The 21469-nt window shown below is 48.8% G+C and overlaps 1 protein-coding gene across 1 annotated transcript; it reads right to left on the reverse strand.

The window, feature by feature from the left end:
* Positions 1-202: 202 nt before the first annotated feature.
* On the reverse strand, positions 203-19647 carry SNX33 (sorting nexin 33). Its single transcript, XM_072628292.1, has 2 exons — positions 15953-19647; positions 203-1943 (listed from the first exon to the last, which is right to left on the reverse strand). The coding sequence occupies exons 1-2, from the start codon at positions 17394-17396 to the stop codon at positions 1690-1692; spliced, it is 1698 nt and encodes a 565-aa protein (XP_072484393.1). The 5' UTR covers positions 17397-19647; the 3' UTR covers positions 203-1689.
* Positions 19648-21469: the final 1822 nt, after the last annotated feature.

A 21469-nucleotide genomic window follows, 5' to 3' on the forward strand; every position in this document is an offset into this window, starting at 1 on the left:
GGCTCCCCTCTCAATCTCCCTTCTCCCTACATAGCTGACCCATTCTGCTACTCACTCCCCTCAGAAACCAAGGAGTCAGCCCTAGTGCCAGAGGAGGGCACATTTGTGGCCCCATCTCTCCACCTCCCTTCTCTTTTCTCCAGCTCCTATGCTCATCTATCAGCAGAGGGACTGAGGAGTAGGATAACGCTTAAGCAAAAAGTTTAACTCTGCTGTTTTAATTGTAAAAGTTCTTTTGAGGAAAAAAAAGAACAAACAAAAGGGAGAGGGAGTTACCTAAGGCCTAAAGGGGCACCACCATGCCGGGGCCCACTTCTGCCTGTGTGGCCACTGTCAGGCGGCACCCCTCCCCCCTTTACCCCCCCAAACCTACAGGGTGCGTGGGCAGCTCCCATTGGGATGTAAACAATGACCGGGCCTTCTCTGCCAGACCTCAGGGAGGCCGGGCTGGCATCACAGTATGTGTGAGAAGAGGGGATGGGCACCGGGAGGGCTCTGAGGGGAGCTGAGCTCCCTTGCCCTTCCTTCTGTCACACAGATTCTCTGCCATTCACAAGCAGGCCCAGCTGGCAGCTTCTCTCCATGCTTGAGATCGAAAGGGAACAAAAGGCACTCAAGGGGTCTTTTAAGGCCTTGTGGAATCTACGCTCTCTGAGTTCTGATCCCGTGGGTTATATGCTGGTGGGCACAAATATCAGGAAAGTTCAGTTCCAGAGTAAGAGCCAGGGTTATCTGTAGGTCCGGGGTACAGAGGACCACCAAGCATGTCGATCAGGGCTAGTGCCCAGGCAGTTCCCACAGGAGGCCTCAGTTTTGGGGGGTGGGAGTGGAGAAGGAAAAGGATGGGGTCAAACCAGGGAAAGACCTCACCTGGACATTAGGGGCCCCTGGCAAAACTCCAGCAAGGGGCCTGGTGTTAGGAGGGCCAGTGCCCCAGTGGCCAGTGGGAACGGGCCTAGAAGAAGGAAGAGTTCAAGATTGTGGGCAGCTATCATGGCCCCCAGTTTTGAAGGGGAGCCAATGGCCAGAATTCATGCCATAGACAGACAGCAGCTGTGGTTCGGGAGGAAGACAGGTGAAGATGCCTTAAGGTTTTCAGCAGAAAGAAGGGGATGCTTGGATTTGCCCCGTAACCCTATCCAGGGATGTCAAGGAATGACCCTGCTTCACAGGGTCCTGTCATTTTGTTCAGGCAAGGATTTAGGGCTGGGGAGTAGGCTCTCCTGAGTTCTCTCTCTAGGCCACCATGGCCTTAGGTCTCCAAAGGCTCCCTCCCCTATCTGCCTCTGCTCCCACTTCCAATGAAGAGGAAGCCGGGTCACTCAAAACTAGAAGTCAGATCCCTCACACCCTATTTTCAGTCCCTTTTTCAAAGCAGGGAGAGACAAACCCTGTTCTAATTGGGGATGGCAGTTGCTGGGAGTGCCTCCCAGAAAGGGACTGATTTCTTCTAAGTCCATGCCATGAAGTCAGACCACCCTTGGGCAGACATACACCTACGAAGGAGATGGGGAGAGGGACTGGTTAACCATACAGGAGGAGCAGGAGAAGCTGGGACTTGGCCATCCCTATCAAGAAGCCCCTAGAGGCTCTCTCTCTACCTGAGCAGACATCTGTGCTGCAGAGGACTGCATTGGGGAAGGGAGAGACTGGAGCAAAGGCTCAGCAGGAAAGGCAAAGGGGACAGGCTTAGAGGTTATCATACATGCGCAGGGTCTGCTCCAGTTGCTGGCTGACCCGCTGGTAAAAGAGAATCTGCTGCCGAAGATAGGACTGCATCATGTGCTTGAAGTCCAGCACCCGACGCTCATGGAAATGGTTCATTTCGGCCTGCAGGGCGAAGCCCACCACGCGGCAGCGCTTGCGGATCCCATCGGCCTCGTCCTGGTCCATCTTGCCCTCATCGCTCATGCGCTGGCTCTCTTTGACCTTGGCAAAGGCACCTGGATGGTATGAGAGCAGAGAGGGGAGGAGAAACTTTGAATCTGGCCTGTGTGCGTAATCAACTCTTATGTTCCCAAACAGATGGGGAACTCAAGGAGGATAGGCAGCAGGCCTTCTCCTCTGGCTGTTCCGAGGCACAGCAGAACACCGGGAGCTAGCACTCAGCATGCCTGGCTGAGCTCAGCAAATACATCATGAGAACACTAGCAAATCATTCTAGTGCTTCATGGTCACAGAATCATAGACTTTGAGCTGGAAGGGGCCTTAAAGGTCATTTATCTCTCAGAGACCTTCTCATCTTACATACCTGCCATCTGCATAATACACGGAATTGAGAATTTCCTAACCCACTGCCCTATGTGGCTTACTATTGCTTCATGTATGCGTGACTGACCTCTTCAACAAGAACACAAACTCCTTGAGGGCAGGGAGGTGCCTTGGATTTGGTTCCTTCATATTCATAATATAGCAAGGGGTCTGTAATAAATTGTCAACAAATATTTGTTGATTTATCAAAGGCTCTTAGTTTTTTGGAAAGAGGAAGATGTGGTGGATGGGGCCCTGGGCCAGGAGTCAGGGCACCTGGGTTCTAGCCCCATTCCAGCTTTTCTGCTAACTCACCATGTGATGCTGGACAAATCCTCTGAAGCTCTGTTTCCTAATCTGGCTAATGGAAGAATAACCACAACCTACCACCATGAAAATGAAGTGGCATCGTATTAACTCAGATCTTGTGACTTCGTGTCATTTGAATAAGTTGTGGCCTTTCTCCATAGAAAGTACAAAGGGAAGAGTGTTGGCTTTGAGGTCAGGGGACCCGGGCTTAAAGTACACTTCTGTCTGTGTAACAATAGTCAAATTACTCAACCTATCTGGTCTCAATATTCCTCATTTATAAAATAAGAGAGTCAGAGTCAGTCCTTTCTAGTTCAAAATCTACAATATTACAAAGAGGATTCCTTAAGGGTGTGTGTGTGTGTGTGTGTGTGTGTGTGTGTGTGTGTGTGAGAGAGAGAGAGAGAGAGAGAGAGAGAGAGAGAGAGAGAGAGAGAGAGAGAGAGAGAGAGAGAGAGAGAGGCAATGTATTCTTATCAAAAGAAATAGGATGGGAGTAGTAGAAAAAGTCTTGGACCTACAGTCAGAACAGACCTGAGTTTGAATTCTGTCTTAGGACACCTACAAGTCATATGACCATAGGCATGTCACTTTGGGGTCTCAGTTTTCTTGTCTGTAAAATCATCAATAATACTTCTGTAACCTCCCTATCTCTTAGGACTATTCAATAGTGCTAGGCATTAGGGATACAAAAACAGCCTGCCCTAGGGTGGTAGGGTAAGGTGAACCAATTAAGGGAGCAGACTATTTTCACATACTGCAAAACTATGTACAAATCATTCTTATCTATTCACTAGGTGACAGGTGGTTGAGGTAGTTCTGGTTTTTCTGCGTTCTTGAAAGTGATCAAACTTCATTTCCTTGAGTCTATTGTCGAATTAGCCATTAGCACTAACTCAGGTGAGTTTGAATGACTGAAGCTTGGCTTATGAAAATACAAATAGGACCACAGTCACGCCAACGTAGCATTGCTTTTTCAGAAAGGACAAAGTGGAGAGATGGGCTGGGGGTGGCAGTGACCCACTCCATAGACTCGATGGGAAGTTCCTCTGCCCTCATCCCCTCAGATCCTGCTTCTAGTAGGGTTTGCCAGGCCCGTCTGTGCCCACAGAGGATCCAAACAGCATTTTCTGAGCCAAATTGTTCTTAGGAATGTTTTAGCTGTTGATTTATTTTCCTTCAGCTCAGACCTTGTATTTGGAAGCTTTTGAAAAGCCAAAGCATACATTGTGAAATAGTCCCAAAGTCTCAAGAGCTGGAAGGGAAACTTCAGAGACCTCGATCTAGTCCAAACCTGCAAGAGAATTCCCTTTGCAATATTCCCAGTGAGTGGCTCACTGTCCAGACTCTCTCTACCTCAAGACCTCCAGTCAAAGGGAACCCACTCACTTGTAAAGAGTTCTAAGGAAGTTTTTCTTCCAGACAGCCAAGTCTGCCCCGCCAGGGCCAAGCAAAGTGAGTCTAATCCTCTGCTCATGTGGCAGGCAGCCCTAAAAATATTCACAGGCAACCATGATGTTCCCATTGCCTAGCCAGGTGTGATGGATTTGGAGCTGGCCTCAGTCAGGGAGGAGCTAGATTCAAACCGGGCCCCTGATGCTACTAATGGTGTGACTCTGGATAGCTCATTTAACCTTTTAATGCCCAGGCAAGTCTCTAATGCTGAAAGACACAGAGAAGTCACCTATCTGCTTTGGCAGAGAACGAGGAAATCACAGGTCTGGTCTCTCCCCAATGAGGCACCACCTTTCTCTTGTCTATTTTCCTGTCTGCCCTCAGAAGAGGTATTTATATATACTTAGAATACTACACTGCTTTAGCAGAATTATAAATGGGGTCACAAAGAGTCAGACCCAACTGAAAACGACTGAAAATATATTATTATAATATGTTATTATATGATATTGATATATGTTATTGTTACATTAATATATAATATATTATCATATAATGTTAACATTATATTATGTTAACATATTATAAAAATAATATTAATACATTATTATTATATATAATGTTATTATTACATATTATTCCAAAAAAGGAAGGTGACGGAGAGGAATCATGGTGCATGGTTCATGGTGCATTGGAAAGAGCAATGGCACTTGGGAAGTTCTGGATTCCAGTACCAGCTCTCCTCCTTAGCAGTGGTGTAACCAAGGGCCAGTAACTTTCCCTTTCTAGGTCTCAGTTTCCTCAACCACAAAATGAGGTGCATGATAATAATAATGCTAATAAAATAAGATCCCCAAATTGCCTTAGTGTTTGCTAAGTACTTTCAGTACTTTATCTTATATTACCCTCTCAACAATCCTGTGAGGTGGGTAACACTAGTGGTTATCATCATTTTTCTTACTGGAAGCTACGGCTTGAGAAGTGTTAAATGACTTGGCCATGGTCACACAACTAGCCATGGAAATGAGGCCACACGAAGGAAGTACCAATGTTTAGTCACAGAAAAGATGGATGGGGTGGGGTGGGGTAGGGGCAAAGTATTTTCAAGTATTTGAGGGTCAGACATTTGGAAAAAAGGTTAGATTTGTTCTGCCTAGCCCCAGAGGGCCAACGGAGAGACGTTACAGCGAGAGAGATTTTGGTTCAATAAAAAGCCCAATTTCCTGAGAGAACTGTCCAAAAGTGCCATAGGTCGTCTCTGTAAGTACTGAGTTCCCTGGAGGTCTCTGGAGGTCTTCAAGCAGAGGCTAGGTGACTAAACTGACCAGGGCCTGGCAGAGATGATTCATGCATCATGAAGGAGCTAGACTAGACCAACTCTGTGTTCCCTTCCATCTCTGGAGTTCTACGATTCTACAAACATAAGGAAATACTTCCAAAAACGAAATGGGCTGCCGCCTGAGGAAGCCAGTTCCCCATTTCTGAAGGTCTTTACACGAAGGCTGAACAGCCCTTACTGCGAATGTAGAGATGGATGGTTTGGGAAGGGGCTGACCTAGACCCCTAGAGCTCCCCTTCTCTTCTGGTGTATGATGACTTGCTGAGTACCTATTACGTGTACAGCAGGAAGGAGAGGCAAAAATGTCTGCCTTTAGGAGGCTTATAGTCTACCTAGAGAGACAAAGCTCTATGATATGACAATGATAAATTGGGATTAGAGCCAGGATTTGGGGGAGGGTTAGAATACCACACTCTGGGCCCAAAGTGCCAATATATGGAGGGAGGGAGAGGGAGCTCAGTGAGGTTTGGCTGGAGTGGTCAAAGAAGGTTTCCTGGAGGTGGCAAGGCTTGAATTCAAAAAACAATTATTAAGCTCCTCCTATGTGCAAGGCATTGAAGGTACAAAGATGAACCAGGACCCTGTCCTTGCCTTTGTGATTGGGCTCTAACAGACTGTCTCCCATTGCTGAAAATCTCCTTCCTCATCTCTGATTCAGTTTAATGCTCAAGGGTTGCCCCCTTCTCTTTCTCCCCCAGTTGTCAAAGTAAACTCCTTGAAGGCAGGAATGGTCTCACTTTTGTATTTGTGTGTTGAGCACCTAGCAAGATGGCTGGCACATAGTAGGTGCTTAATAATTGTTGACTGAATGTATGTTTAGGGGACAGGGGGAGGCCTGACCTGACTGGGCTAGGGTCTACACATAAAGGAATCATGGGAAATGAAGCTGGAAAAGTAGATGGGGCCTATTGATGGAAGGTTTTGAATGGTGGGATGAGAAGTATAGGCTCAATATAGGAGCAATGAGTTGATGGCAAACTTAATAGCCCAGTGTAAACAAGGTAAATGAGAGGCAGTTTCTATGGCTAGCCTTGGTTCTTATACCCAAAGGGTCAAAATCCTGCTGACACCTTCTTATTTCTGCAACCACCTTGGACTTCCAAGTTTCACCTAATCTGGCCCCTGATTCCATTCAGTGAAGCCCTGGGCGGGGGGGGGGGGGGGGGGGGGGGGGGGGGGGGGGGGGGGGCGGGGCAGTGGGGTCCTGTAAGGAGAGCACTCAGTCCTTGGGAGTCAGGAGACACTGGCTGTGTGACCCTGAGCAGAGAAGTCAACATCTCTCAGTCTCAGTTTCCTCATCTATAATATAGAGATAACTATACTTGTACAACCTCCCTCACATGGTTCCTGTGACACTACTTTATGAACTGAAAAATGCCAGTTGTTCATGCCGCCATGTTGCTATACCCTACCCAACTTAACACTTCCCTCTTCTGCTGTTCTCACCACATGCAACTGGATTATTGTGTGGGGCAGTAGAATGAGCAAAGACCAAGGAAGTCAGAAGACCCAGGTTCAAATCCCAGCTTTGACTATAGACATGTCCTCTCACCTCCCTAGGTCTCAGTTTCCTCAACTGTAAAATGAAGAGATTGGACTAGGTGAACCTGAAGTCCCTGTCTGTCCTCACTTTCTGATCCTATGATTTGCCACCAGTGAGGGCCTTCCGAAGACGCTAACTTAAGGCCTACCACACAATTGGCCTCATCCCTTTCTCAGCTCTTACCTCCCACTGCCCTGCGTCTCCTCCTCACACTCCATCTCCTCCAGGCAGCCTGATCCCTTCTCTACACCCTGGAGGAGTCCTATTCATTTTTGACACTGAGCATTTTGGGTTGTATCCCTTGCTAGGAGTGTTCTTCCCTTTCTATCCAAATCCTTCAGGCCAAGCTTAAAGTTCTACTTCTCTAGGAAAAAAGACTACTCTAGCCAATAAACATTTCTCTCTGAATCACAGTTGTTGATTAGTGTTGAATTAGTGTTAAATTCTGTTCAATATATGCAAGGTCCACCTGCCTCACCTGCCTAGATTGGGAGCTCTCTGAGGGAAGAGTCCATTATCTTCTCCTCCTGTCCACCTCACAGCCTGGTGCAGGGTTAGGCACAAATTGGGCACAAGGAAGGCTTTTTTGGGGGAAGCAATCGGGCCTAAATGCCTGGAGTCACAGAGTTCATTAGTGTCTGAGGCCAGATTTGAATTCAGATCCTCCTGACTCTAAGGCCGGTACATCACCTGGCTGCCCCAGGACGACTTTTTAAAGTGTGGAATTTCAGATCTTTAGACAGGTAAGAGATATTTGGACAGAGATATTTGGGCCCCAGGAGCTGCCACCTCCAGATCACCCTAATACCCCTCAAAATGTACCACACAGATGACTGTTTCTACAGAGAGGGGAAGAAAGGACTTTCCCTGTTTCAGAAGGAATCAAGGGTAAAGCCAGTACTCGACCCCAGTCATCTTGCTGGTTGAGGCAGTCAAGGAGAGATGAACCCAAAAGTCAGCCTCTACTCGGCCCAAGACTTTTGCTGGCACTCTTGTATCTTGACTGCTTCAAAGGCACCCATTGATTGGGGGACAGCTGAATAAATTATGACATATATGTGTGCGTGTTTGTCCTTCATTGCCAAAGACCACCATGCCATCAGAGAAATAATGACATGACTTGCACTTGACTTTGTTTTGAGTGAGGGAGGGCTGTGCAAGTTACCAGCCTCACTTCTCCTCCACAGCCATCTGAATCCAGTGACCAGATATTCATCAGGATGACTGGAGAAGACCCGGGATGAGGCAATTGGGATTAAGTGGCTTGCCCAGGGTCACACAGCTAGTGAGTGTCAAGTGTCTGAGGTGAGATTTGAATTCAGGTCCTCCTGACTCCTGCACTGGTGCTCTATCCACTGTACCACCTAGCTGCTCCATGACATATATGAATGTAATAAAGAAGGACATGGCAAACCACTGCAGTATCTTTGCTAAGAAAATCCCAAATGGGGTTACCAACAATCAGACATATGGGAACAACTAAACAGAAATAATAACAAATGAGTGTAATGGAATATTATTGTACAGGAAGAAATGATGAAGAAGATACAGTCAGAGAAGAAATATGAATGGCTACAGAGTGAAATAGCAGAACTAAGGGAACAGTGATGACTTCTATAAAGTAACTGAAATGATCACTACCGGGAAGAATGTTTCACTATTTCCTCTACAAGACTCTCCATTAATTTTTCCACTGCTCATACTTCCTCCTTCTAGGCAGAGATGGAAGGCCCCAGGGGAAGACTAGTGTAAACACTGTCCAACAAGGCTTCCATAGCAGATGCTTCTGATTGTTTTTCTTTGACACAAAGAAAATGGTTGTGTTCAAAACACATCAATAAGACATTTTTTTTTAAATAAAGAGGATAGGGGCAGCTAGGTGGTACAGTGGATAGGAGGACTTGTGTTCAAATCTGGCCTCAGACACTTGACATTTACTAGCTGTGTGACCCTGGGTAAGTCACAAACCCAACAGCCTCACTAAAAAATAAAAATAAAATAATACAAATAGGATAGGCTCTGCTCTATCTAGACAAGTTTGGATGTAGCCCTACTCAGAAGCAGGGGGATGGACCCGAGCTTGAGGAGGGTGTGAGCAGCTTCCATCAGTAATGACACTACTTTTCCAGATAAGGAGCCAGAACCATAACAAGGAATTCTGGTGCCTGGGGCATATTCAATCTAAGGACTGGGCAGGGCTGGTTAAGAGGGAGGAGAGTATCTAAGGTATGGGCACTTGTATGGGGTAGAAGGAGCAGCTGGAACAAAGAGCTTCAGGAACTTGGAGGCCTGGGAGTTTGAAGGGGGTTGGGATGCAGAAGACTATAAGCCAGGACTGCACTAAGTAGGGAGGAAGGGGGAGTGACCCGAAGGTCCAGAGATGATCCCTAACAAGGAGTGGATGAGGTAGAGGGAACATTAAAGGAGCAGAGGTGAGGGACCATGGCAAAGGGAAGTTCAGCAATTGTTGATGGGGATCACCTCATCCTCCTCACCCTGAGTTACAGACCAGCCAGTTTTGGAGATGGTGCCAAGAGATGGGATGTATTCAGGGGAAAGTCAAGTTTCAGTGGGCATAAAAAGGTTGAAGGAAAATGAGAAGAAGAGATCTGGGATCTTGGGTTCATGGGAGCAAGGATTTAGACCTTGGAAGTCACTGGACCAATTCCTGAAAGGTAAAGTGGAAGAGTCAGAATTCAGTCAGGTCCTCCAACTATCTGTAGAGATCCATAGATGACCTCTAAGGCTCTTCTAATTCTAAAGCTATGAACTTATAGCCTTTCCACCATCCCATAATGGATGAAGATTTCCAGGGGTGCAGTGGGAACAGAGGGCAGGGGAGAGCAAGGATTGGGAAGATCTAAGACTGAGTTTATTATGGGCTAGATAGGGGAAGAGAAAAAATGGGCAGTAAGAGTTAGTGAGAACAGCCTCTGTAGCCTGCCCCAACCATGATCTCTCATCGTCGCCAGATGGCAGGATAGGGTCCTGACCCTGAAGAGGGGTGTAACTACTCTTGAGACTGAGATTAGATGACCTCTTTAGTCCCTTCTAGATGCAATAATCTTAAGACTCCAGGATCTCATAAGGACCATGAAACTTAAAAGCTGAAACCTTAGGATCTAGTCCCAAACCTTCATTTTGCACATGAAGAAAGTAAAGACCAGAGAAATGAAGTGGGTTGGCTAACGTCAGTAAGTATCCTGGGCAGGATTTGGATCCAGACCAGATTCAACGTTCTTGCCCTTAGACCAGTACTGCCTCTAAAAACATCTCCAAAGGCTCAGACCCAGGACAGGCTGCCCAGAGACCAATCCCTGCTGAGGAGACCTGGGGAAAAAATAGCCAGGAGGGCAGGCCACAAGTGTGAGAATCAAAGTATGACTCAGGCCCTGACTGTCCCGTCTTCTCTAAGAAAGAAACCCCCAAAAGTAAGGAGTTCTCAGGTTCAGGACCCTATCTTCCCTTTCCTCATCCTCCCACTTATCCTCTTTGGGTCTTTGGAAGAAGTCACCCAGGTCTGAGAAGGACACAATCCCAAAGGCTAAGGTTAGAAAGAGGAATCGGGTCCCTCCAAAAGTCAGATAATTTGGTTTAAGGTAAAGACAAAGGAGAGAGAGGGAAACTGCAAGTAGGGCCTAGGAGTTGGGTTTCTCCTCAATGCAGATTTGCCATTTGGCTCTCAGTGTGTCCAGTGACAAGGAAGGAATAAAGGAAATTAATTCACTTATTAAAAACCTACTGTGTACCAGTACTTTACAAATATCTCACTGGATCTGCACAGCCCTGGCTATAATGAATCTTCATTTTACAGCAGAGGAAACAAAGGTAAACAAAGGGTAAGTGATTGGACCAGGGTCAAACAGCTCATAAGTGACAGAGGCAGGATCTGAATTCCAGTTTTCCCAACTTTAGACCTGGCATTCTATCCACTGCATCAATAGTGATCTCTAGTAGGGAGATCCGAGTTACTACAAGGTCTCAGATCAAAGTCCCAGTCCTGCTGCTAACCAGTTGTATGATCTTCATTTAAAATGGGCTAGATAATATGTCGATTTTCCTTTCCAGCACTAACATTCTTTAGGCCCATCTTTGGTTATGGTGCAGGTCCCCTACACTGGGTCTGACATTGGTGCAGAAGGCAAAGATAGTGAAGTGAATTCTCCTGCTTCCCAGAAAGAAGGTCCAGATCCTAGCCTGCTGAATCACTGGTATAGTTCCACAAAGGCTCCCACCCTCCCTAAGCCTGGTTTCCTTCCTCTGGCAAAGGAAGGGGTGGACTTGGGCCAACAAAGCCCTCGCTAGCTGCTTCCCTAGCCCCTCTCCTTCCTTGGATACGGCTGCAGAGTCAGGTCTACAGGGCTGGGTCACGATATTCCTGAGGCCTCCCCTTCCCTTTCCTGCTGGGATCTTCTCCAGTAACTGGCCCTGATCTACTGACCTTCTGGATACCATGAGAACCCATCACACCTGACCCTCTTTGGAGGTCACAGGAGTAATCCTTCCTAGGGCTACTGTTTTAGCAGGCACAGAATTATAGAATGTCCGACATGGAAGGCGATCAAAGCCTTCATCTACTCCAAAAACCTCATTTTACAGAGAAGGAAACTGAGGTTGGGCAAGGACTAGAAAGAGGGCTTCCTCACACTTCCTTACTGCTGCCTTTCACATGCTCACTCCAGTCATATAAGAGGCAGGACAGGATGGCTCTAGGGTCAAGTGTTCAGGGACTCAGGACCCTGATACTTCCTTTCTCTGGGCAAACAGGACTAATAGCGCAGGGTGCCCTCCCGAACACAACACTCCCCTCACCCCAAACCTCTCAAGACTTCCCTTCTGGACAAAAACAAACCAAGGTGGATTCCCCACCTGTTTATCCTTGCCTGTGATGTCAGAAAAAACCCCTGGGGAGAAGGGGCCTCCAAAGACAGAATCTAGATAGGTATAAGCTAGAAAAGTTTCAATGTATATTCTGGCTCACACTTGCACTCTCTCTCTTCTCTCTCTCTCCTTCCCCTCCTCTCTCTCTCCTTCACTTCTCCCTTCGTCTTTCTCTCTATCTCCCTCTTCTTCCTTCTGTCTCTCTCCTCCCCTTCCTGTCTGTCCCCCTTTTTGTCTCTCTCATGCCCCCAATGTTTTTCTCAGCTTGGAGAATAGGTCATCAGAAATGAGAAGCTCCTTCCCCCAACGCTTATTACAAGTGGAGGTGGTCCCCCAAGTCAGGGTAGTGGCTACAGGTCCAATGTTCTAGACCTAAGCGATCTCAAGGAGAAAGATGAACAGACAAAAAGTCCAATATAACCCTACCACCCTAAGCAACAGCAGAGGGAGGGAGCCCAGAGCTGGAAGTGAGATGTCTGGGTTGTCCTGGAGAGCTCTTCCCTGGGTCCTGGGCCTAAATATCTCTAGTTCTTCACAGATGATCCTCTGTGAGGCCCCTCCTCTGGAAGATGTGAAGTAAAGCAACACACATAAAACTAAAATCAGGGTGTCATTTGGTGTGTGCCCTGCTCCCAGGTAGCCTAACCCTCTCCAACTGGCTCTGCCCAACAGCTCCTTTGGACACGCAGGGAAGGGTTTGGGGTGTCATTTTGAAAGACACTACGCCCACAGGCAGGAAATTTGGTTTTACCTGATTTCTTTCCACTGCAACTTGAACCCAGTTACTGTGGATTATTAAATCACCTGCTTGACTTCACAGGACTGAGAGGGGATCAGCCTCGGAAACTAATAATAATAGCTCCAATTTCTGTAATACTTGACGGTTTACAAAACACTTTCCTTAAAACAACTATTATCACTGTTGTTGCCACTTTCCAGATGAGGAAACTGAGGCTCCAAGAAGTCTGCCTTCTGGTTTAACCAAGGTCACATAGCTAGTAAGTGTCAGAGCTGAGACTCAAACTTGGGTCCCTTCTCACCCCAAGCTGACTCCAGATTGTCTCCTCAACTCAGAGGCCCCAAAGATTTCCCCAAGACATGCCTGCTTTCCCAAGTGGATCCAGGACTAGGAAGAGAGTGACCAACAGACTTCTAAGAAAGGCTTCTGATCTCACCTGGAGAGAGAACGTGCGAACAGGAGCTCTCAGCCAGCCCCCACCCAGCCCCAACTTCCCCCACAAAGGAGCATACCAAGCTACAGAGATCTGGTCTAACCAGCTCTTGCCAGGTCAGGCACAGGTTCTCTGTGACCTTGGAAGGCTCAGTTCTGCCCAATCTCATCTCTGGCTGCCCATCCCGCTAAGGATCCACCATCCCCTCCTCAGTTACTGATCTGGCCAGATGATTTAATCTGAACAAAAAGAGACCAACAACTCAGGGGGAAGGGGGTGAGTGCCTCTGCTTTGAGGTTAGGGAGGAAGACTTTCTTCTTCCTCCCCACTCCCTAGGAAGAGATAGCTGGGCTGTTCCTAGAAAGGAGCAGGCCTGGAGCTGAGTCCCCAGGGGTGGAGAGGGTAGGGGCCATGCCCAGTACCACCCTAGCCACAAGACCCACAGCTCCTTCCTCCGGGCTCCCCCATTCTCACCCTATTTTCTTTCAACACCTTCCCAGCAGTTGGCATCCCTCAAATCTCAATGCCCTATAACCTCAGAGGTCACCTAGGTCCATCCTCATCTTACAGATGTGTAAGGCTCACCCAAGATCCCCGCAGCAAGTGGTAGCCAATCTGGAAGTAGTTCCCAGGTCTTTTGTCTTCTTAACTCAATAGAAGCCTTGACCCCTGAGACCACTGAGCTTTAAGTGGGGAAGGGAGAGAGGATGAAGGAAACCCAGTCCCCTCTCCCATCCCATTCTCTTCTGGCTCCCTTCGATCATGAATGGATTCTCTGAGGGGGACAGAGATGAGAGTGGAGGAAGGGGAGAAGTAGGATGGGAAGAGAAAGAAGACAAGAGAAAGGGAAGGAGAAAGAGAAAGGGGATAAAAAAGCAAAAGGGAAGGGAAGGAGGCCTGGGGAAGAGGGAGCAAATGAAGGAGGGGAAACTGAGGAACGAAAGAAGACTGTAGAGGAAGAGAGTGTAGAGAGGAAGGAAGAAGGCAGGAAAGAAGAAACAGATGGGAAAGAAAAGGACAAAGGAAAAGAAGGGGGAAGAGAGAGAGGGTAGAAAAGGAGAAAATCCCAGGATCCTAGATTTCAAGATGGAAAAGAGCTTTCTAGGTTATCTAGTCCCTCTCCTTTATTTTATATTCGAGGAAACAGGCCTAGAGAGGATGTGACTTGACCAAAGTCACCAGGGGAGCCAGAGCCAGGATTGGAACCCAGGTCTTTTGACTACACATCCAGGACTCTTTCCACAGCATCCCATTGGGAGCACTCAAAAGGAAAGACAAGAAAAACACAGTAGGGAAGAGAGGGAAAGCAGGAAGGAGGAGGGGAAGATGAAGGAGGATGATAGAAGATGGACAAGAGCAGAGGGAACAGAGAGAGATCAAGGACAGAGGGATGAGGAGAAAGAAGGGAGGAAAGAAGAAAAGGGAAGGGGAAGGGCCAGGGAAAGGAAGAAGGATGAGAGGAATGGGAATAAAGAGGAAGCTAAAGCAGTGTGAAGCTGGTCCAGATAATACTCCTGGTGTGGGGAGAGGGCAGATCCCTTCACCTCACCCCCAGCTTCCAGGACACAGAGGCTGGGCCTCCATCCTAATCTCTAGCTTCTAGGATACAGAGACTGGTTCTCGATCCCAACCCCCAACTTCTAGGACACAGAGGTTGGGGCCTCCATCCTGCCCTGCCCTGGCCCACTCAGTTTCCCCTCAATTTAACTCAATAAACATTTGTTCCCCCTTCACAGGACTCAGACCTACCCCACATCTCTGGAGGCCTCAGTCCCCATTCCAACCTGCTCTTTGTTCAAGCCTCCTGGGAGAAGGAAGGTTTGAAAGGAAATGAAAGGAGGTAATTTAACCAGAAGAGTGAGGGGAAGAGTAAGGAAGGGAGGAGAGGCAGGGATCTTGGGGTAAGGAAGGGGAAAACCAGACCCAGAGAGCCCCTATCCCTTCCTGCGGAACCAGCCCAGCCCCTCCAGGCAGCCTTTGTGAGTTCCAGAGCTGATCTAGGGCCAGCTCCAGCCTGTGGGCACAGCCAGACCTCCCTGAGCCCTGTGCCTTCCTTCCTTTATTCCCTTAGTGACCCCTCTCAGTCCCAGGAAGAAGCAGCAGTCTCTCATCCTCTTGTGCTCAATGAAGTTCTTCCAATGGGGTCCTATCACCCCAAGATCATGGACTGGGAGGCACTGGGCAGAGATGGACCCATGCCAGAGATCCTGACAGTATGGCTGCCTGCTCAGGCAACAGTCAGTGACTCAGCCAGGGGGAGGAGGAAAAGGACAAGGTAGAGGTAAAGGGTCAAGAGAAGAAAGACAAGAGGAAAGGAGGAGGCTGGATGATCACAGGATACAAAGAGCTCCCAGGTGAGAGCCGGGACTCCTAGTCTCCTTCCCTGACTCACCCTGGGCTCCACAATGTAACCTGGAGTGAATCACTTCCTGTCTGTTCCTTGTCTACACCTTCACTTATTTCCTGGGAACAGACCCTGGTAAAAAGAATGGTTTGTTGTTGGTTGTTTATTTTTTTAAAGCATTTTGATGTAGCAGAATATCTGGGTTCAAATCCTACTCTGTTATTTAGTAGTTAGAGCAAGTCACTTAATGCTCTCTAGGCCTCAGTTTCCCTCATCCATAAAATGAGGATCAAATGATCTTTAAGTTTCCCTTTTAGTTCCAAAAATAGGCAGCCAGTGTTTCTAACCCCAGGGGTTCATTATGGACTGGCATCCCCATAGAAAATACAAAAGGGGCAGAAGGAGGGTAATGGAAAGAAGCCTGGGGGCGAGTTAGGAGCCTTGGGTCCTAGTCTTGGCTCTGCTCCTGACTAGTTGTATAACTTTTGTCATTTATCTCTCTAGACCTCAGTTTCCTTTTTTGTCAAATGGGGATAATGATCCTTTATCCCACAGGGGTGCTGCAAGAATGATATGAAGCTATCAAACAGAAGTCTTGAAAAGAAAAGAGTTTTGGCCAGCTGGAAGATGTGGGGCATTGTTATTAAAAAGGCAAAGGGGCTCCCCTGCCCTCCGTCCTTCCCTGAGCCCCTTGGGGCTAGCCCCAGCCTAGGTCTTACCTTTCTGCAGGTGGATGATGTCAGGAAAGTTGGAGAGCAAGCCCTGGTACAGGGAAAGGCGGTCTAGCATCTGGAAGAGGTCATTCCTGGGCTGCTCAGCAAACATCTCGCCCACAGTCTCGTAGGTCTTGCCCGTGTGGGAGATGGCATTGTTGAGGGCATCCGAGCTGTAGGGGGGGTCCAGCTGGAAGGAGTAGCTGATGGCCTGGAAGGCATTGCCCAGCTTCTGGAACTCCTTGCGGAAGCCACCGATGTGCTTGCGCACAAGCTCCGAGGCCACGTTGGTGAGCTGCAGCACACTGTCGTCCATCTTCTTGCTGAAGGCCTTGAAGGCATCCACTCGATCCTCCACATCCTGGAGGTCCTGGTGCTCAGTGGGGATCTGGAAAGTCAGGAGGAAGCTGGCCCCCACCATCTCATCCTTCTCCGCCCGCCGCTTGCCCATCTTCCACTGCTTGTCATCCAGGCAGCTCAGGAAGTGCTGGAAGCCCTCATACTGGGATAGCACAGGATGGCTAGTCATGTGATCCATCCAGAGGATCAGCCTGCGCTTGCGCTTCTCAATAAAGTCCTCTTCAAAACGGCCTGTGGCCTGCTTCTCAGGCAGGTGAGGCACCGAGATCACCGTGAACTTGTGTAGCAGCCGGTTGTAGAGCCAGTCAAAGTGCTTGTAGCGCCTATAGACGGGCGAGCCCACGTGGCTGGGTGTGAGTTTATAGGAGATGTAGCTTTTGATGCCCTTGAACTTGGTCTGTTTGGTGGGGTCTTCCACGGAACAAGCAAAGGGGTGGGGGCTGGCCTTCCACTGAGGACCTTTGGGACCCATTTCAATGTAGTAGGCCTCAGCAATCTTGGCCATCATGGGAACGTCACCCAGGATGAAGGCCTCCACGCCTGAGCGGACAAAGCAGGAGAAGCGGTTCAGATTGCGCCCAACCACACTACCCCGCTTGCCAGAGGCAGTGCTGTCCTGGCGCTCTAGGGGTGGCTTGGGCCGGAAACTAATATGTTGGTTGGGGTAGGCACCAGGATAGGACAAGTTGAGAGGGGGGTGCCCATTGGTACCCAGCCCAACACCCCGTGGTTCCTCCACCACGGTGCCCCCATCATCCCAATCATCCCAGTCTTCATCATCATCTTCAAAGCTGCCCTGGTGAGACATGACGCCCGTGTTGACCACAGGGGCAACGTAGAAAGAAGTCTCATTGCTGGGAGAGCTAGCTGGACTGTTTGAATAATCTGTATAGTTGGAGTCAGAACGACATCGGACGATCTCCACATAGGAGGCAGGGAAGAGTCCAGTCTCCCCCCGGCTGTTCTTCCCCTGCAGCCATCCATCCAAGGAGGTCTCACTGAAGACCACCAGCTCTTCATCTTGCTGGATGCTGATCTCCTCTTTGTTTTCACTCTGGAAGTCATAAAGTGCTCGGCCTTTCAATGCCATGGCTGGGGTTGGGTTTTTTGATAGGGAAGGAAAGTCTAAGGGAAAGGCAAAAGGGAAGAGGGTGCAGCTCAGACCCCAAGTAAACTTAAGTAGGGACAGGGCCTTCTGACATGCACATCCAGAAACACACACACACAGTCACCAAGGATCCACAAGCTTGTGCCTTTACTCTCAACACAGGCCAGAAGTTCGAGTGTGGCCCTTGCATTCCACACAGTTCTCACTCCCTTGGTGGAAAGTGACATAGCCCAGAGAGGGGATCAAACAGTCTGCTCCCATACGACTCTGGTTTGGTCCTAGGTGACAACACAGGCCAGAGAAGGAGGTCCTGCCAGGATACCATCACCTCTTAGGTACTCATCTCACAGTCTCCATCTGGCCTCCTGTTTTCCCACAGCCTGTTCTGGGCTGCAATTTTACATCTCTTTCCACCCTAAGCCTCCCAAAAGGGAAAAAAAAAATCACACCTAGATACCAGCACTGTAAAACAAGGGCCAAGAAGGCAAAGAATGTACTTTAAGTGAGAACAGTGCCCCAAGAAAAAAAATAGTTTAAAATGAAAAGTAACTAACAGTTAACTCCCTCCAAAAGCTACTCAATGGTTGGTTTTCTAGTGGGGAGTATCTTAAGCATTTTTTGCTTTCTTTCTTCCTTTCCTCGTCTTAGGAATTGGGCTTAAAAAAATTCCAAAAAGCCCAAGAGGGGTAAAAGGAAAACCTAACAAGGCTGAAATAAATCCAAGAGTGGACGCCTCCCTCCGGCTTCCCAACAAGATCCGGAGGAAAAAAAAACACAACAACAATCCAAGGCTTACACAAGACCTCGGGAAAATTCACGTGAACTTTCAGATCAAAACAGACCATGCAGCAAACCTGGATCCAGAGAAAAAGGAGGGTCTTGGGGAAGTTCCTTTGGGTCCCTGAACCCTTGGCTTGAACACTTGTCCTCCCTCTCCACACACCACTACCCCCACCAAAAAAAAAAACACCTCCTCCCTGCCTTCGGAGGGAGGCTGGGAGGAATCAAAAAGGTACTGGAGGAACCCCTCAGCTGGATTCTTTTGGAATCTTTTGTTTGCTTAATTCTTGGTCAGTTTCCACCCGCCTGAAACTGACTCGACGCAAAGAGCCAGGAACTTGGGAGCCAGACCAAAGTACTCAGAGGAAAGTCCCGGATAAAATCAATCATTAAAACACCAACCAACTCACCCACCACCAACAACAGTGGGCACAAGGACTCTCCGCCAAATCCGCTCGGAGGGGAACAAAACGCAAATTCCACACTCACAAACACGCAGACACACACAGAGTGGTATTTCTCAAAAAAAGGCAGAAGAGTTGGGAACGAGGTGTGATTCTGTCGGCTCCTCTCCGAGTCCCTGCTGGGCAGTGATCGGCAAACCTTTTCCCAGGAATGAGAGGCACCCCAACAATCCACTTTGCAACGACTACAAGAAGCTAGCTTTAAAAAAATGCAATTCCGGGTTCTTGTGTCCAGAGGGGGAGGGATGATTGGAGAGGAAGGGAGGGAGAGAAGGATGGATGAAGGGAGGGAGACTCGCAGGGAGGGCAGAGGAGAGAAAGCCGCCAGAGGAGTTCAGCAAAAACAGAGGCACTTCCGTTTGGACTGAGGGATGGCAAGGAGAGGGAGGGAGGCAGTCCCCGGCGCAGCGCCGGGGGAGCAGGGTGGCCCCAACTCAGCTGCCCACCTGCGCTCGCAACCCTCTGGGCGCGCGGCCGGCACTGGGGCTCCCTTCACTCCATCTTGTAGCCGCCCACCCGCAAACACCCCCAAGCACGCCCGCACTCTCTCCCTCGCCGAGGCCGAGGACTCGGGGACCCGCTCCGGGAAGGATACTAAGTGGTGGAGGGAGAAACAGGAGCTGGGGTTCGACGGTCTGGGAGTGGCGAAAAAGGGGCCGGAGCCCTGGCCCCGGTTGCCCCGCGGGAAGCCGATCCCTTCCTCGGCGCAACTTAGAGCAGCTGCAAACGCCTCGGGAGGGCAGCAGGCAGCTCGAGCCCCGGCGGGTCGGCGCTGCCGGCGTGGAGGAGGTGTCCGTCTGCCTGGGCTCCCTAGGCCGATATGCCCAGTCCGGTCTTCCCAGGCTCTCGCAGAGTAGTAGCCCACACACCCACACCGGTCCTGGGTCTGGGCCGGTAGGTCAGGGGAGTTCGCACGGCTTCTCGCCTCCTACTCTCCCGATCACCCTCCAACCTTTTCCATGACGCAAGAGGAGGAGAAACTCGGAAAGTTTGCTAAGCTCGGGAGCGAAGCGTCGGGAGCAGGCAAACCGAGGGCAGCCAAATCGGCCTCCCGGGCGCCCTCTAGAGGCAGCCTCAGAGGAGAGGGCCGTGGGGGTGGGAGTCGGGGTAGCCACTGCCTCCTGGCTTTCCAGAGGAGGGGATGGAGGACAGGGGAATGATGGCAGAGAGGAAAGAAACTGCATTATAGGTGTCTGTAATGGAATCAAAGTAAGCTGAAAAGGTCCCCAGTACCCAGCGAGTCCAACTTCTGTATTTTACAAATAAGGAAACCGAGACCCAAAGAGGTGAACAAAAAGCGGCAACAAGCATTTAAGTACTTGCTGAGTGCCTAGCACTATGTTATTCGCTGGCAAAGTGACTTGCCCAGAGTCCCACGGGTGGGATTTCGATGGCCTCTGAACCACGCTGCCAGCGTTTAGATCTGTCAGGCTATCTACTCCAACCCTTTCATTTTACAGTTGGAGGAATTAAGAAGCTTGATGACTTCATCACAACCACACAGGGAATGGTTAGGATTTCTATCCATGGCTTCTCAGTCCAAATCCAGTACTCCTTTTATGTCATATAAAGGCACAGACTTAGACCTGGAAGATGACCTCTAGGCCATCTCCCTCCCTTTAAATGAGTTGTCCAAGATAATAATCGTTAGTCAGGATTTGAACCCAAAAACTCCAACTCCAAGACTGGGGTCTCTGGCCACTGAACTATACTATACCACAAGGCCATAGATTTAAGAAGTCACCCACTCCAATCCTCCCTTTACAGATAAGAAAAATGTCTTAGTTACTTGACTAAGATTGCTCAGTTGGCAAGTATATAACTCCTCTCAGCCCAAATCCGGGCTTCTCTGTATCTATTTATGTCAGTCAACAAACGTTATTGCTCACCTACTATGTGCCAGGCCCTGTGCTAAGTCCTGGGGATACAAAGAAAGGCAAAAGACTGTCCCTGTTCTCAGGGATCTCACATGCAAACAACTATGTGCCAAAACAATAGTCAGGATAAATAAGAAATAATCAACAGAGGGAAGGCAAGGCGAAGGCCAGCCAGGCAAGGCTCTGTGCAGAAAGTGGGACTTGGGATGAGACCTCAAGGAAGCCAGGGACCCTGGAGAGCAGAGAGGAGGAGGGCTAGACTTCCAGACATTGGGAAGAGCCAGTGAGAATGCCTAGAGCCCAGAGAGGAAATGTAATGGCTGAGGAAATACCCAGAGGCCAGTGTCACAAAATATATGGAGTGGGGTAAGTATAAGAAGATTGGAGAGGTGGAGGAAGGACCAGGCTAGGAAAGGCTTTAAATGCCAGAGGATTTTCTATTTGATCTTGGAGATGTTTGGGAGCCACTGGAGTTTACTGAGTAAGGGTGGAGAGGAGGTGCCATGCTTGGAGCAGCCCTTCAGAATCGTAAACTTAGACCTGGAAGAGACCTTAGAAGCAATCTGGTCCAAACCCCTCATTTTATAGTTAAGGAAACTGAGACCCCATTGAGGTTGTGACATAATTGTGACAAGGTCACAATGTAGCAAGTGACAGGGGCACAATCTGAACTCAGGTCCTCTGACTTCAAATCCTGTGAACTTTCCATGTATTATTACATTAAATAAAAATAGTGACAACTCCTTCTTCCTCCAGAAATTGCTTTGTTCTTAGTAGACACTTAATAAAGATTTGCTTACAGATTGATTATCTGTGTACCTGTTATTTTCTTTCTGTGCAAAGTAAACTCCAGAATGTCTTGAATCCTCTACATGTTAAGCTGAATTATTTTTTGCCTTTCTATCCCCAGCCACCTAGCACAGCCAATTTCTTG

Source organism: Notamacropus eugenii, chromosome 1, assembly GCF_028372415.1.
Source record: "Notamacropus eugenii isolate mMacEug1 chromosome 1, mMacEug1.pri_v2, whole genome shotgun sequence".
Taxonomy (NCBI): domain Eukaryota; kingdom Metazoa; phylum Chordata; class Mammalia; order Diprotodontia; family Macropodidae; genus Notamacropus; species Notamacropus eugenii.